Source organism: Tasmannia lanceolata, unplaced genomic scaffold (genome assembly GCF_043159265.1).
Source record: "Tasmannia lanceolata isolate RefF3 unplaced genomic scaffold, GAP_Taslan_0.1 ptg000016l, whole genome shotgun sequence".
Classification (NCBI taxonomy): domain Eukaryota; kingdom Viridiplantae; phylum Streptophyta; class Magnoliopsida; order Canellales; family Winteraceae; genus Tasmannia; species Tasmannia lanceolata.
In genome coordinates this window covers 14,465,840-14,483,796 of record NW_027518693.1, presented here as the reverse complement: position 1 = coordinate 14,483,796, position 17,957 = coordinate 14,465,840, and the positions used below count along the sequence as shown (strand labels likewise).

The window sequence follows — 17,957 nt, the reverse complement described above, 5'->3', positions numbered from 1 at the left end:
CCACGACCAGCGGGTCCTACCACCAGCGGGACCCATCCCTAGTGGAAACGAAAATATCATCGCACCGACGAAAATAATAATAAAAAAATGCAAAAATACTATTGACCGACAAAATTAATAATAAAAAAATATTATTAACTATGCAAAATACTGTTAACCGACGAAAATAATAATTTAAAATAGTAAATAGTTTTTACTATGCAAAAGTACTATGCAAAAATACTATTGACCGACAGAAATAATAATTTAAAATAGTAAATAGTCTTTACTATGCAAAAAGTACTATGCAAAAAAATGTCTATAAATAGAGGAGGAGGAGGAGAAGAAAAGGAGAAGAGAAGAGAAGAGAAGAGAAGAGAAGAGAGAGAGAGAGAGGAAGAGAAGAGAAGAAAGAGAAAGAGGAAGAGAGAGAGAGAAGAAGGAAAAAGAAAATCCACTACCAAGTAAGTCTTTTATAATAGTCTCTCTTTCATGGTTGGTTCTACCACCTAAATTATTTAATGATCTCTTTCAATGGTTGGTTCTACCACCTAAATTATTTAATGATCTCTTTCATGGTTGGTTCTACCACCTATATACTTAACGGTGAAATGCTAGCATAGTAACTGTAAAGTAAACTTTATCAACTTATGGTGAAATGATAACATGCGGGGCCCACATAAATAGTGACATGATGGGGCCCACATAAATAGTGACATGCAGGGCCCACATAAATAGTGACATGATGGGGCCCACATGAATAGTAGCATGTGGGGCCCACATGAATAGTGAACACAGGGAACCTTATTTTAGGACATAAATGGACACAGAAAGGACAAGTGTTGTCTGTGTGATATTAAAAGGACCTAGACTAAAATAAGTTGACCTATTTCACTTATTTGCCTACAGGAGCCATCTCGTCCTACTGCGACTATAAGAAAAGGCAGGTGACAGCTAGACCTTGTCTTGTAATGGTGTTCAATATAATTGTCTATGCAATGTAGCTCTGCTTATAAATTGCCTGATAAATACCTGCTTAGTGAATTTATACTCGCTTGCCTGGAATCAAATGAATTGAAATGAATGCTGGAATCAAATGAATTGAAATGAATGCAGGAAGAAAGGCAAAGGTAAGTAATTGCATACATGTTGCATACATGGGGGAAAGTGAAGGGGAACTTAAGGGTGTGGTGGAATCATCCTGGGACCTAAGGTCCAAAGGCCAACGCGAGAAGCGTGTACTGCCTTTCGTTGGCAAACCAACCAAAAAGGGAAAGTATCCCCGAGGGATAGTATCCCCGGCTCGGCAAATGCGAGACCGTAATCCAAGTCCATAACGTCACTACCTTCAGACAGGGGTAGTGGTTAGCCGTGCGGCAAGGACACCGGCAGAAAAAAATAAAATAAAATGAAAAAGTCAGAAAAGAACTGACAGAAAAATAATTGGGGGAAAAGCCGGATGTACCTGGGGAATGTGCTGTCTCATAATTATTGCATGCATAGCATACATTGAAATTATTGTCATTCCTTTTATTTATATTGCCATGGGCATTGTAATCTTTATTATATTGTTTCTAGACATTATTGAGGATGTGGATTATATTGTATGCACTGTTATTATTGTCTCTTTTACTTTGCTCGGTCTTTGGATGACCCTGCTTTGACGTTGATTCCTCCACCACAGGGGTTGAGGCATTAGATGGCGGAGCATTTGCAAATGAAGGAACCATGGGATAAGGGACTGTGTGATCAGAGAGTTCGTTCCTGGAGTCCTTGCATTTTGACGTCTTACGTCATGTATCATTTTTAAGTTGTAATAAGATTCTATCGGGATCGTCGTTGATGCTTGTATAAAAAAAAAAAATATTTCCATGATTTTTACTTTCTTTTGCTCGTAGCGACACGACGGAAATCGGGTCGTTACATTAGCCATTTGCTTATAATACAAACAAAAGATGCAAAACAATCATATCATATTGTAAAATGACTCATTCTCAGGACCACCCAACTACAATACCATAAAATCTTAAAAGACAATTATACGCCTACAAAAAAAGGCACTTGTACCCCTACGACTAAAAAAACCCTAGGGTCTGTTTGGATGCACCAAGGTGTCGTCCTAGTAGAGTAGTGACTAAGTAGTCAACTGGTCGAGTAGTGGGGTAGTAGTCTCTTGGAGTCTTGGTAGAGTAACGGTGAACCCCATGGTGTGTTTGGTCGTCAAGGGTGGATTGGTAATTTCCTTGTGCAAGAGGGAGCACCAAGGTGTCGTCCTAGTAGAGTAGTGGTTAAGTAGTCAACTGGTCGAGTAGTGGGGTAGTAGTCTCTTGGAGTCTTGGTAGAGTAATGGTGAACCCCTATCTTTTTAAAATCAGGAAAATCAGGGCCGACATGGATTCCACGTTGGCTGGCAAGGAATCCACGCCATTTCAGCGGTTTTCCATCAGGCGGCTGTTCCCGTAACTACACCCTCGACTTGGATTATATATCCAAAATGGGTGGATTTAAATGTCTTCTTAGTTATCGGTGGTGCGAGCTCGACCACATGATAAACAGAAAAGAATGACAGACACATCCTGACTAAGTTATCAGCCTTGGAGTCATGCCGATAAATCATCCGACGATGGAATCGAGGAATGATTCGGGGATAACCTCCCTTAGACGAAAGAACACAAGTGGACATGGGGAAAATGACCTGGGAGTGGAAAACAACCCTCTTTCCATCCTTTTTTCCTGGCAAGTTACGTGACTGAACGAGCCCTTGGAAAAACAATTTGACGTGCCCTGTAGGAATCTCCTCGATTCAGTTGCACATCTCTTCTTACCATTTCCTGCCTCAATAATCCTTTGTCTCCCCCGATTTACACCCTAAGCTGAACTGGGATGACAAAATGGTAAGAGTACACTTAAAATTTCTCGTTTTGTTCGTATTATAGCTATTAATTTTTTTAAATATTTCTAGTGAGCTGAGTAAATTTCTCCTTTTGTCCACTGTTTCCTCTGATTTACACCTTAAACTGAATTGGGATGACAAAAATGGTAGAATGTGCATAAAATTTCTCGTTTTGTTCTTCCAGTTGCTATTAAAAAATTACATAACTTACTTGAAAGAGCCCTCAGACGAAATTACTCAACCCGCCTCAAAGCTTGGAGAAGCATTTTTTACGTCTCTGCAAAGGAAAGGTATCAGTCGAGATGTGTGGCAGGGGTTTCTTCATCACGAGGTTCGCCCTGAAGGAAGACTTAGACACGGTGCTTTTTCCAGCGAGCTGAGTAAATTTCTCGTTTTGTTCTTTACAATTGCTATTAATAAATTTTAATATTACCATTCAAAATAAAAAATAATTTTAATATTTCCAGTGAGCTGAATAAAGTTATTGAATATATTGACCATATCAATTCAATGATGTTAATTTTTCTTTAATAATGTTCTTTGACCTTATAAACCCTTTTGTGTTACTTTAGGGTGAATACCTTAACTTGCTCAAGCTCATGCTTGATGCTTCTTGTGCTTCTTTATTGTGAGCATTTACATTGTTTTGCTTGCAATTATTGGACTCAATCTACACAATCAGTTTCATTTCTAATAAATTCGATTTTTGTTGAAAGATGGTAACTTATATTTCTATTTTCTTGGTTAGGGAATGATGTAAACTTTACACTAAATTTGGAAATGGTAACCTTTTACTGCAAGCTTATTCTATCAATGTGATCTTGTGATATTTTTATTTATTTCACTGATTATTTGATCTTATACCACGCCTATTTATGCTTTTCTTTGCATACATCCTTTGTTTAGCTGCATTCATTTAATCTTTGTTGAATTTTTTTACCTTGCTAAATTTTATCTATCAGGGTACTCGAGATTTTGGGAAGGAGCAAATGGCCTTAAGAGAGAGAGAGCATTTTCAATCATTGTAGGGGTATTTAAGAGGCATGGAGGCGTGGCCCTCGATACTCCTGTTTTTGAATTGAGAGAGACTCTCATGGGAAAATATGGGGAAGATTCAAAGCTAATATATGACCTGGCTGACCAAGTATGTATACATTTATATTTTCTAAACTCCTATTAGCACAGCTGAAAAATGTTTAAAAGGCAAGATAGAATGTAGTACTTGAGGAACCATTCAAAAAAATAAATAAAGAATGTAGTACTTGATGATGAAATGATCTAGTTTGATGCAAATCAAGTGTGCCTACGAATTCCTTCATCTCTTAGAATACTTTAGCGAAAGGACGAAAAAGTCTCAAACATGGGTAATGATCATAGCCACAGATTAGTTTATTTGGAATTTATCAGCAAAATGTCATATCATTATAAATTGATTTTTGTTTTGATTTTGGTCACATACATGTGATATATCATCAATTATTTGATGCTAGTGATTGGGGGCCATCCTTTACCATATTCAAGCAAGAAAATCATCTCTGAGAGCTTCCAAAAGCTCTAGGATCAAGTGGTGCCCATTCGGCCATTCTACCGTCTCTAATTCTTGAAAATTGCACTAAGGGGAATTTTGTTATTTTTATAGTTGACCATGATTGAATTTTTACACACGAGGGCTTTCTCCTTCTTTGGGTTTTTGAGAATAGGGATGGGGCGCACTACGAATTACACACGAGAGTCTAGAGTTTACTTTCCACGTTAATTTTTAATATTAAGAGTTTGGTTTAATAGTATCTAATTTGGCTTTAGTTATTTTTAGAAAGTCTAGCTTATTTAAGTTAGTTTTGTAATTGATATTAGGGTCCTTTAGAAAGTCTTATTGGGTATTAAGTTTGTATTTTAATTGATTGGGATCAATTTTCTTTTTCAAGTTAGTCTACATTATAAATTCCTAGGATAGGAAATTAACTTTTTTGCAACTTTTGTTCAGAGTTTTGATTTTTGATTTGACAAGGAATCCAACTCAATTTTTTGTGGGGTTTCCCACCTCCATTTAATGCAATGACTAAGCCCTTTAGAGTAGATATTGATGAATGAATAAGATTAAGTGCTTTTTCAAAGATTGTGGGAGTGAAATCTTCTCTTCTCCTTGTGTGGTGCTTGGAAGCCCTAGGTGTGAAGCCTCAAGGGACCAAAGTTGTGAGACTTTTGGGTAAATTGGTGAGACTCCAACTAGCTGTCTTCGATCTTTACTTCTATCCTCTTATCTTCTTTGTTCTTCTTCATCTTCTTCAGACTTCAATTCCCAAACCCTAATTAAGTCCTTTTTATTTTCGTGCGGACTGGATCACCCCTACGTCTGAATTTAATCCTATTACAAACACAACTTCTAAGGATCGATTCTTATTTCTCCCTAATCAAACTCTTGAATTGACCTCTTATGGATTGAAATTTTTGTTTGGCTTGTTGTCAACCACCTCGGTTGTTGTGCTTTCTTTTTTTAAAAATAAATCATTGCCATTAAAAAAAGAAAACAAAAAACAAAAAACTGCTAACCAAAACCTGCAGATATGAAATCTCAATGAATTCTCATCAGATTGAGGTCATCCAAAGGTCGGGTTTGACAATCACCTTAAATTCCCATCTAGTATCGCACATCCAATTCTTGATCTGATCCAACGGGTAGACTTCTTCCAATCACCTAGGCGGTACCTTAAATGTTTATATTAGTACCCTGTGAGAATTTTTAAATTGCCTTTTTCTTTGATTTCCCTCTTGGATTTCATCTAGTTCACTTGGAAAGGCTATTGTCAACCCTCCCTTCTCTTCCTAGCATTCCCCCCTGAAGGTGGTTGTATGTATGCTATTTAGTATATCATGATAAATTAAAATTTAGGGCATAAATTGGTAAATTTTTGGAAACATGCTAGAATATTATACATTTTAATATGCTAAAAATAAGACGATTGATCATTTTGTCATCTCCATCTCCAAAGCAGTGATTGTATGCAATTAACTACTCCATTAAATATTTAATCTACTTACCTTTATAGAATTGTCATAAAATGTATGTTATTGATTTGGGGCAGTGATAAATTCACCCCCTTGAAGGAAGAATACACCCCCTTTAACTGAAATCGTTAGGATATCTTTAAGGGCTGGAGGAGCAAGCGTTAACTCCAGAACCATTACAAATTAACGTTTTCTGTTATAAGGGGGTGTATTCTTCTGTCAAGAGGGTGAATTTATCACTGCCTTTGATTTGTGAATCTTTTAAGTCAAAACTTTTATATCACAATAGTAATTGCATTTATAACAAAATTCAAAACTACAAACTATTAGAAAGGGAGTAAAAAAGTAGCAATATAAGAAAAGATACCTTTGCGCTTTTAATAGGGCTATCCCTTGCAAAGAACAAAGAGATGCTAGGAGATTTTTCGGGTAAAACTTATGGATCTACAATGTGAAGGTAGTTTGCTGCCAACAGTTGGAGTGGGGGTGGAAAAGGGACATTAGAATATTTTGTTCAAAAAGTGGTACATTTGAGTATTTGACTCTTACATGGTTTTCTCATTGATAAGAGCTGGAATGCACCAAACTTTGGCCGTCTGCAAGGATCTTGTGCACGGAGTGAGCTGTCGATAAAATGATTTGATGCTGAAGGGTATGCACTTTCGGTTGGACGGCGATTCTCGCTAAGATCCTTACAGTCGATCATCTAAGGAGGCAGAATATGTTGATTGTGGATCATTGCGCCCTATGATTGGAGTCAGGAGAGACGGTGGACCATCTCCTTATGCATTGTAAGTTTGCTCAGTGTCTGTGGAGTAGGATCCTGCAAAGGTTTGGTTTGCAGGTCTTCCAATTCTGAGGCGGACGGTCTTGCCAGAAGTGGTGTTGAGGCAGGATCTATAGCTTTTCAACTTTCTTCCACCTTGATTTTCCCTTCTGCTTAGCCTTGGTGTTTTTCTTTGTTTGTAATTTTTCTCATCGACTCTATCGGCCGCCTTTGTTCTGTCTGTTCTTTTTATCATTAATGATATTTTACCATTAAAAAAATGGTTTTTTCATTGGTTTAGGAAGTGAAGTAAAATCTTCTAGTAGAGTTTTGAGGGTAAACGATGATTCACACGAGCGGTCTTTACCTTCTGATTTCGAAGACCACCTTCCTATAGCTTCCATCAGTACCTATCGTCGTGGACTTCACACTTGTATATATTCCCTTGAATTATTGTTGGCATTTCTTAAGTAATGCCCCTATTAGATCATGGTGCTCCTCTACACTTGCTGTTAGAGTATTGTATTATCCACCTCCTCAGGCTAAGTCTTCTTCAAATGTTGTTAAAGGTGTTGATAGCTCGTTATCTTTGAAGGACCGGTATGCTATCATAGAAGAAAGGGGGTAATGCTCACACATTTGAGACAAACTGGTTTTTATTGCGGTTGAACATAAGAAATATTTGATCAGGATATCTTCATTGATGTGGGCGGAGTTCAGATCTTTTATGGAAGAAATGAGAAGTGTGTGGAAAGGAATTATGGTTGTAGTTCCTATTAGGATGTGCATCTATCTTTTCAGTGGGATGAGCTTAAGATCGATAGACCATGGTGGTTTGGGTTTGAGTGCTCGGTGTGTTCGCCTTGGTCGGTTGAGGATGTTTTGTTCTCTTCGGGCATGAAGCTCAAAGATGATTGATGAATTACCGCCTTGATCAGAGGATGAGATAGTATAGACAACGTCTCCATCATTTTCTTGTGCAGTATCATCAAAGAAGTGAATTTTATGCCGGTCACCTTTGGAGAAACGAGGGATCTTTGGCGCCAGTTTTCTCTATTAGTTTTAACCCGGAATTTATCTTGGAACCCGGGCGACACCTTAAATTTTATTAATAAGAATACCATTCAAAAAAAAAAAAAAAAGAATAAAAAATCCAAGAGGACTTAAAACCTTGCGTCTTAACTGATCATAATACAAGAAAAGTATAACAAAGAACCCATATCTCCAAAAAGAGACAACATTATTTATTATATATATATGGAATACACAGCTGGTCGCATCTAGCTGCTCATTTGGAATCCTTTGGAAGACTGGCCCAATCCCAAAAGACTGAAATTGTGCTGTTGTCACAATTATAATTTACCTAGCTGTTTGCAACAAGATTACCTTATCTGCATATATGAGTGATAACAAATTCCATAAAAGATAATATTTTCATTATTCTTTTAATATATAATGAATGTGCCATGGGGATCTGTTCTTACCTTTAAGGATATTTACAAGGACCATGTTATCAGATTCAATCCATATTTTTTTAATATGTAGGGTTTCACTGTAGCGAAAACCATCTCACATAGATCTAGCTTCAACCAACAGATTGGTATTCTCATCCTCTAGTTCTCTCTATTAGTTACCGGTGGTTTGAAGATAATTAAGGAATCTTGTTTTAGAATTTAAAAATGCTTAAGGTGTGGTTGGTAAGGGCCACACATGATCAAAGCCTATTGGGGGAAATTAGGACTTCAGATAAGCTTGAACACTCGCCTTTTGGGTCTTCGAATGGGTTGCTTGGTGGGCTTTGGCGACCCAAAAAACAAGGCCTCAATCTTTCAAAAAAGAAAGCAAGGCCCAGGTCATTGGATCACCCTTTAGACCCAAACAAGTTATGGGTAATTTGATCCCTCTAGATGGCCTATCTTTCCTTTTCTGATGGTTTATTTGTGAGTCCAATTTCCTTGTTTTGGCCCCAACCATATGTCTGAGTATATCCTTTTGCCACCAACCTTGCTTTCAATCTGTCGTTCTGTCCACAGATCCATCAGAGAAATTATACAACAAATACCCATCATCGAAATTATACAACAAATACCCATCGACAACCAACTGCTTGCATTCTTGGAGGAGGAGAGACAAGATCCCAGGTGCCGTTAGATGAAGAACCTCCATATCAGCAGCTATGGTTGCGCCCCACCCAGGATGGGCAAGAGCCTTTGCGACAGAGTTAGGAACAAGCCAACAACAGAACTAGAAGCAACAGAAGCGCGGAGAGACTTAGAGAGGTTAGCATAGGAAACTACAGAGGAAATGAGATGTGCTGTAACACGAGTGGTGCAACTACGTTTACCTTTGCGAATGACAATCAACGGAGTTTTCAAGCGACTCGACTGGCACAAGATCAGGAGAAGAGGAGATGGGGAAGGCACTACCTAAGGGTAAGGTACTGCTTTGCATCAACGTACATACACCTTCAAAGTATTCTTTGAAGTAGCGCTAGAGGTACTAAAAGCCAACTGAGAAGGAACAACAAAAATAGGAACGAGAATAGGACAATCCAACCGAGTAAGGACGCTAGGAACATCCTCTTGTGAGAAATAAGAAGTTGACTTAAAAAATGTGGCATCTGCAGAAACAAAAACTTTTGTAAGATCAGGGCTATAACAGTTGTACCCAGTAAGGGAATGCCCCATGAACATGCATTTTATAGCCCGATGATCAAGCTTATCCCGACCTGAGAAAGTTGGTGAACAAAACAGACACAGCCAAAGCTACGAGTAAGTGAAAAAACATCCATATTCAGAAACAAAACAGGAAAGATGTCTTGTTGTCTAGAACAGAAGAAGACAGTCTCCTGACGAGGTAGCAGGACATAAGAACTACATCAGCCTAGAAATGCTTAGGAACTTTCATATGAAACATTAGGAACCTAGCCATTTTAAGGAGATGTCGATTTTTACGTTCTGCAATCCCGTTTTGTTGTAAGGTAGACGTACAACATGTCTGATGTAAGATACCATGCTGGTTCAGAAAACGTGCCAAGCCAGATTTAACAGAAAGTTAGTCTTTGGCATTATCAGTTCTCAACACACGAATACGAGTATCAAATTGAGTTAAGATCTCATCATAAAAGACTTCAAACTAGAAAATAACTTGGTTCTATCATTCATCATAAATAACCAAGTCATGCGAGAACAATCATCCACAAAAGTTACAAAATATTGGAAACCGAACAAAGATTTAGTTTGATAAAGACCCTAAATATCTGAATGAACTACATGAAAAGGACCAAACTCTCGACTCATAACCCTAGACGGGAAGGACACCCTATGGTGTTTTCTAAACTAATACGATTGACATTCTGTAGGAGGAACAAAACCATTTTGGAGAGCTTCCACTTCTCTGCTGAGGGATGACTAAGCCGGCAATGCCACAATAGGATGAAGAAGGTACTCTTAAGAGCTGCACTATCCACACTTAAGTAGTAGAGACCCAGATTCATGCCCGCCACCAATCTTACTCTGTGTCTTGAGATGATGGACAACACAATAAGAAGGAAAGAACGACACAGAGCAATGAAGAGATTTGGTTAGCTTGTTTATAAAAGGTAAATTAAATGGAAATTTTGGAACACATAAAAACAAACGATAAAGTGAGATTAGAAGTGGGTTGGGCTTGTCCAATCCCAGATACCTGAGATGTGGAGCCATTTGCTAATGTTACACTACGAGGTGAAGAAACATAAGATCTGAAAGACGACAGTAAAGTAGGGTTACCACTCATATGGTCTAAGGCACAATCAATAACCCAGGGTGTTGAGGAAGAAAGTAAACATGCAGAGGAGCTATCTTGTGTAGCCAGGGTGGCAATAAGCATACATAGACTATTGAGAGGAGGAACTTGGCCTTGAGAAACTGGACATACTCTGCTTTTAGAAATTATGCCCTGATGACACTGAAGATATTGAGGCCTCCTCCCCTGATTGCAGAATAATTTTCATACCCTGAAGGTCTGCCATCTAGATCCCCAAGTCCCAACAATAGTTCAAAGTGTGGCTGTCTAAAACACATTGAAAATAAAATTTCTGTCCACGTCCAAGACCTGCAGTACTCTAACAGCCACCCCCATGACCATGACCATTAGAATACTCTCTACCACCAACTTCTGCTCTGACCACGGCCACGACCAGAGCTGCCACTACCAAGACCACTAGAAAAACTCTGAACAAACGGGGCAGCCCTAGCAATACCAATATCAAGAGAAGATTGCTCCCTCATGGAGCGTTGTACTCAGAAAAACGCCTCATGAAGAGAGGGAAGAAAGACAGAACCCTAATCTGTTGCTGAATAGGAGAGAACTTAGAACCCAAAAAAAAATAAAAATCGTACAACCCGCAAATCAGACACGTTTCTTCAAAACAGTCAGATTAATAGAGAAGGACAGGTAAATATCCAGCTTATCACATAAGTCAACCATAGCTGCATAGTACTCAATCAAGGATTTATCTTCCTTCCACAATTGAAGGAAGGCAGGTAAGACATCACACCTAAGTCATATCAGCGGCTCCAAAATATAACAACTTCGCTTTATCCCACACTTCTATAGCTGTAGTCAGGTGCATAAGAGGAACTGATCTTGGGTTCCATGCTATTAAATAGTAGTCATAATCTGAGCATTGTCTCCCTTCCAAGTTCTAAAACCGTTTTCCAAGTTTTAAAACTGTCACTAGTCGGATCGGGCTTAGTCTATTCAATATACTGAGATTTTTCTTTGGCCTCTGGAAAATCTCAACTGCTCTAGACCAGGCTAGGTAATTACGTCCATTGAGCTTAACGGAATTCATTTACAAAGTTGACACGTCGAATGAATCCATGGTAAGATAAGACTCAAATTCCAATCACAAATTCGAACAATAAACAACCGACAATTAGTCCACAAGTAGTCCCATAATAAGCCACAGCAGAATAGCCTCACAATCCCTTAAGAGGCGCGCCCAGACACAATACAAAGGCCTGAGCAACAATCAACCTACAACCTCCCTTCTCCAACCTTCACCGACCAAATAAAGAGAATTATAGAGCCAAACGGCCACCAACAACAATCAAAACAGAGCAAAAGGCTGTTAGGCCTGGCCGAACAAAGGCTATTAGGCCTGGCTGAAACTACAAGAATGTGTAGAAACCCATCTAACCAAATCAGAAGGCTCCACGGCTGTTAGGGGATCTGCATACAACCAAATTGACCATACTAGAGTAAATTGTAAGCCCAATCGACGAAGACTCGATCAAATGAAAACACAAATTGATTTGGAGAAAACCCTTACCGAAATTCAACGGACGAAGAAGAGGATACTGACGCAAAACCTTGTATCGGATCCTCAATCGATGAAGATGACGGCAACCGGCAACAATAGACACCATTTAGTGCCCTTGGACAACACTAGAAAACTAGGGTTACTATTCACGTGAATAGTGAGCTACTGTTCACGTCGTGGTATTGTTCACATGAACAATAACTTTTTTTTGAAGTTTGGAAGAAAAGAAAGAGAAAGTGGGAGAAAAGAAAAAAAGAAGATGAGAATGTAAGAATCCTAGGACCAGGACTCTGATACCATGAAACAATATGAGAGATTGAGGAGAAGGATAAAAAAGGAGAATGGTCAGACTTGACATATTAACAGACTCTCTCTTTACACACACACACATATAAACATGATTAAGGTTACAATATATGAGAAAAGACTAGATTGCTCCTATGTAACTTGATCGTCTACAAACATACTCTAACAACTCCCAAGAGCAAAGGAACCCTCCAAAGTTTTGACTCAAGGGAACAGTGCAACTCTCACTGGATGAGATCAACCTGAGTATTGGTGATGTTACTTTCCCATCTTGGCTTTGCTGTCACCCTTTTGGGTGTGCTATGTGCACACTTTTATTTTATTTTTGGATTTGAGTGTGTTCCCCACAGAAATCCTATTTACCCCATACAATCCTAAAAAATAATGATAATTCATGAAAAATAAAAATGTCCCACTTCCCAAGTTTTGACTCAAAGGAACATTGTAGCTCTCACTAGATGTGATCAACCTTATTATTTGTCTATGATCTGTGAACACAAACTGAAGTGTTGAGTGTCAACAAGGACACAGGGTGTCCGACACGGAAACCACTAAAAAATTCAGAAACAGAGACACCCCTATGCATTTTTACGCCTATAAAATTATTGATTACTAATCATAATTTGCATCAAGATAAATATGATATTCATTTGACAAACTAATAAATCTTTGGATTAAGCAAATCTAGTCTAAAACAAACATGAGATGATGAGAGACTCCATTCTGCAATGAGTATAAGAGACCATTAGGATACAATAAATGTAATATTGGAAGAAGAGTTTGTTTAGGGGAGAGGAATGGGATGATAATAATTAATAGTTAAAGAAGATTTAATAATAAAAGTGGTAAACAAAATATTCAATAATAAAACATTATTTCACGCTTGCCATGGTACAAAAACATGCCGATATGACCACATTAAGTCTGCCACTACTAAAAATTCATTTACAAGTGTCGAAAGGAGTGTTGACACTGTTGACAGCGTGTCAGTGTCGACATGGGTGTCGGATGTAAATTCAAAGTGTCGGTAGGTATTTGTGATGCTAATTTCCATTCTTGGCTTAGCAATCATCCTTTTGCCGTGCTCCCCATATAATTTTATATTTTGGGATTTAAGCATGTTCTTGATTGTTTTTATTAAATTTATTTTCTTGTAGGAATATTAATGTGTTTGCTTATGACTCTTTTATACAATAATGTTATTAATTTTTTGTATGCCTTTGCAGGGTGGCGAGCTTTGTTCTTTACGCTATGACCTAACTGTTCCATTTGCCTGATACTTGGCCATGAATAATATCAATACATTCAAAAGGTACCAAATAGCTAAAGTTTGCAGAAGGGATAACCCGTCTAAGGGGAGGTATCGTGAATTCTATCAATGTGACTTTGATATTTCTGGTCAGTATGAAGTAATGGAACCTGATTTTGAGGTGATTAAAGTTCTGACTGAACTTCTGGATGAATTAAACATTGGTGATTATGAGGTATTGATATTTACTGGATGGTTCCCTTGAGTTGTTCTGTTGGGTGTCTGAATCTTCTCTGAAATGTATTTTTTATTTCACAAGGAACACTGTTTTCCTACTACAGATAAAGTTGAATCATCGGAAGTTGCTGGATGGAATGTTGGAGATTTGTGGAGTGTCTCCTGAGAAATTCAGGACAGTATGTTCAAGTATTGACAAGTTGGACAAGCAATCATATGAAGAGGTCAAGAAGGAATTGGTAGAAACAAATTTTTTTTCTTATATGAATAGGAATTGGGTATCTGTTTTCAATTGAAAATCCACTAACACCTAGCAATTTGGACATGTAGATTCTGTCACAGAACTACAAGTATTTTGGTATATACAATTGTGATATTTGTGGGTACGATTTCATTTTTTGATAAGAAAATGATATGGAATTTTTTTCCATAATAAATATTAAAAATGCTCAATTTCTTTGTAATATGGTATTTTTGATGGGGAAGCCATCATTAACCCCTTCTTCTAATTGAAGATACCTCTCATCTTTTTGGTATTTGCAGATTATCATATTATCCCATAAACCCCACTTACTATTGAAGGGTCTCCACGACCACTTTGCAAGGAGGGTCGCACTGATACTTTTAGTACCAAGTGCATTGATGCTTTTGTTCGGCACACTTGTTCCCAATTGATATTGTGAACTCTCTTAAAGGTGGTATCACCGTTCCATAGGAAGTTACAGAATACTCTTTCAACCCTGTTTGCAACAAGTGGGAGAATCTAATATATGAATAGGAAGTAAGTAGGAATATTATATAAAGAAGCCTCTAACAGGGTGATCCTACGAATAGGAAGTAGGAATATTATATAAAGAAGCCTCTAGCTTGGCGATCCGACCTCTGATGATTCTAAGTTAATCCCAAATCCAATCACGGAGAAGCCTCTAATAGGGTGATCCTACCTTCATATATTTAGTTAGTTTGGTTTTCTTTTTAAGTAAAAATTCACTTGTTGATAAAAAATCTAGACTCTACTCTTTCCACCACAGTGTCCCAATCATGGTGTCATAGACTCCCATCTTTGAGGGGGAGACCAAGATAATTTATTTGGAGGGAAGCCGGATAGAAACCCCATGCTAAGGTGAGATCATCTACCTCTGACGATTCTAAGTTAATCAACATATATAAGAGTTTTTTCTATTGGTTTTTACTAGAGATTTCCTCAATAAAACATATTAAAATATTTATGACCAGCTTGGGTCGGAGAGGCCTCAACAAAAATAGGTGTATCTGCCCGGATCATCAAATAATTCCCCCTAATCTTGTAATAACTTTTTGTTTAGATCCATGGGAGTATCTACTAGTTTAGTGCTTCTCAACCTTACCATTAGGGAGATAATTGACCACATAGACCCATCTACAATTGAGCTTATGATTTTCTAGGTGGCAAATCAGTAAGTCCCCACATTGTTTTGCATGAGAAGAGTAATCTCTCATCCATAGCCTTTTCATTACCTTGAGAAAGAGCATCCTGACACAAGCTATAGAAGAAAGAAAAAATACATAATGCTTACATGGAGGAGAGAAATTATCAAAGGAAAGATATCAGGCAATTGGATCTTGAGTACAAATTCATATACCTCAATACCAATCAGAAGATGATAGACTCTAGGAGTAGAACTGAAATTTTTATAAGGAATCTTACTATTTGGCATGTTGAGTCATGACATTTTGTGCTTACTCGTGTTGAGTCATGAGGGTTGAGATTCCCATCTATGTTTGGTTGCACGGGGGTGGCTCGGAGAGTAGTAGAATAAGAAGTCAAAAGGGAGGAGACAAGCATTTGATTTGTCTAGCTATATATATATATATATATATATATATATATATATATATATATATATATAGAGAGAGAGAGAGAGAGAGAGAGAGAGAGAGAGAGAGAGAGAGAGAGAGAGAGAGAGAGAGAGAGAGAGAGGACCTTTTCCACTATTCTTCTACCAAAATTTTACCATTTTGGTAGAATTTGGTTGGAAGATGAGTAGCGGGGACATTAGTGCCACATGGGAAAAAAGCAATGATGATGTTTGGAACAAGTTGGGTAGTCAAGTGGAGTTTCAATGCAATATTGGTAACCAAACAAGGAATCGACATTCCTTGGCATTTGGAATTCCAGTGAATGCCGACCGTTTGTTCAGCCAAACAGGGTGTGGTTGTTTTATTGGAAGAGAGGATGCATTGAAACCAAGAACTGCAGCTATATAATCAACCTTAGGATCACCAACATTGATACTACACCCCAAAGATTTACTTCTATTAATCCTTTGCCCAATTGTTTCTTCATTACGTGAGATCATCACACTCTTCCTAGCGACTTGGGAAAGGGAAGCCTCCGCTCCACTGCTTTAGATACTGAGGTGAGGGATGTTAGGACCACCAAAGCAAGCAGTGAGGCCCCAAAGGAATCCTGACTCCACTGCTTTAGATATTATGTATCCAAAGTTTTGATCCCCTCTGCCTATAGATCTGGACCGTCGAGATACACAATTAAATCCATTTTCTCCACTTAAGCCCGAAACCCATCCCCCACAGTGTTCCACAAAAGGAATATTTGATTCTATCATAAGATTTCTCAAGGTCCAGATTAAGAAGCATATCCTTAGAGCCATAGGTTTTTGTAGAGTCAGTATCGTCGTTGGCCACCACGACCCGTTGAGGATTTGACATCCTGAGGCGAAGCCTCCATGGTTAGCTGCAACCAACAATGCAATTACACTAGATTCTTAATGATATGGACCTTAGAAAGTATTTTGTATACACTTCCAGTGAGACTGATAGGTCTGAGGTCCTTGATATCCTCATTCCTCAACACTCCTCACCTTAGGAATAAAAGAAATAAAGGAGGCATTGAATGCATTGGATGCACGATGACGTAATTGAAATTCTTCCATCACATTCATAACATCAATTTCGACGAAATCCCAGAAAAAGAAACATAAAGAAAAGTCATCAGGCTCTGTGGCCTTGTCTTTCTTTCATCAAATATGAGCATCATTCTTGAAAAATCATCAACAAACAAGGACTTTGTTCTAGATGTACCCTATCATTGGAATGGAATACAAAAAAAAAAAGAATTGACTCTCTGCTAGCATTTCTTGAATAAAATGGGACATGGTGTTGCTTGCCTGACTCACAAGCATCACACTCCTAATTAGACACTGAATGTAAAGAAGGAACTAAAAGTTTCAAACTTCATAGAGACTGATGATGAAGCCAATAGTGCAAAAAATGCGGAGTTGAAGTCGAATGTAGAGCAATACCATCAAGTACATGATTCAGATAATAAAGCCTGTCTGACTCAAGTCCACCACCAATCGTTCTTTTTGTCTTTAGATCTTGAAAAAACACAAAAAACTATATATAAAATGTTTATGAACACCAAAGGGGCTTAGTTTACTTACAGACAACAGGAAACTGAGGAACATAAAGAATTCAAGACAACGAAAAGGAAGTGGTAGGGCAGATTGCACCTCTACCAGATACAATGGACAAAGACCATCACCAGGGAAACAAGTTAATTACATACTTTTCAAATGAGGAAAATATAGTCGGTTCAATTTTCACATGGTTAGAGGCTCTCAAATCATTGACTTAGAGAGAAGACCTCTGTGGGAGGGATTTGGCCTCTAATTCTTCACGGCATCTGAATGGCTGAGCTATTGCTCTGTTAGCAGCCTAGTAGCCGAAGTCTGTTCACAAACTGAATGATACTGAGGATTGATACCTAAAGAGGAATTTAGCCACTCTAAACTCGTCTCATCTCTTCAAGAATTCCAAATATTGGACTTGGAAATGGGATGATACACATTCAGCTCCTCCAACATACCTCTCAAAGTATTACAATATTCAGAGGGGACTTATTTTCCTTTTAAAACATGAACAATATTCTCAAAGAGTTTGCAAGTATGAAGAATATTTCCATTAGATGAGTAGGTCTTAACTGTGCCCCAAATTTTATTAGATGAGTAAGTCTTAACCGTGCCCCAAACTTTCCTTGCCTTGGCTAGGAACTTCATGTTGTCAGTGATTTGTGGTCCCACGCTATTGCACAAACCATGTATGATTGTTCTCCCTTAACCAACCATCATATCTGCTAACTGATTCATCCAGCCCTTCTTTACTTAAAAACTCTGACTTTCCCCTTGCTCCCAATGCTACCTTTATAGATTAA

General features: G+C 38.1%; 1 protein-coding gene across 3 annotated transcripts in view; it reads left to right on the top strand.

The window, feature by feature from the left end:
• The first annotated feature begins 3,953 nt into the window (after positions 1 to 3,953).
• The window catches only part of LOC143847825 (histidine--tRNA ligase, cytoplasmic-like), a 28,758-nt gene continuing 14,754 nt past the window's right edge, over positions 3,954 to 17,957 (top strand). Inside the window, exons 1-4 of one of the 3 annotated variants that reach the window (XM_077356606.1) lie at positions 3,994 to 4,016; positions 13,485 to 13,570; positions 13,662 to 13,742; positions 13,849 to 13,983. In XM_077356606.1, the coding sequence (XP_077212721.1) occupies positions 13,877 to 13,983 (107 nt within the window). In that variant the 5' untranslated portion in view covers positions 3,994 to 4,016; positions 13,485 to 13,570; positions 13,662 to 13,742; positions 13,849 to 13,876. Of the gene's footprint in view, positions 4,017 to 13,484; positions 13,743 to 13,826; positions 13,984 to 17,957 lie in introns of all 3 variants that reach the window. The other 2 variants (XM_077356607.1, XM_077356604.1) reach the window with 2 other exon arrangements.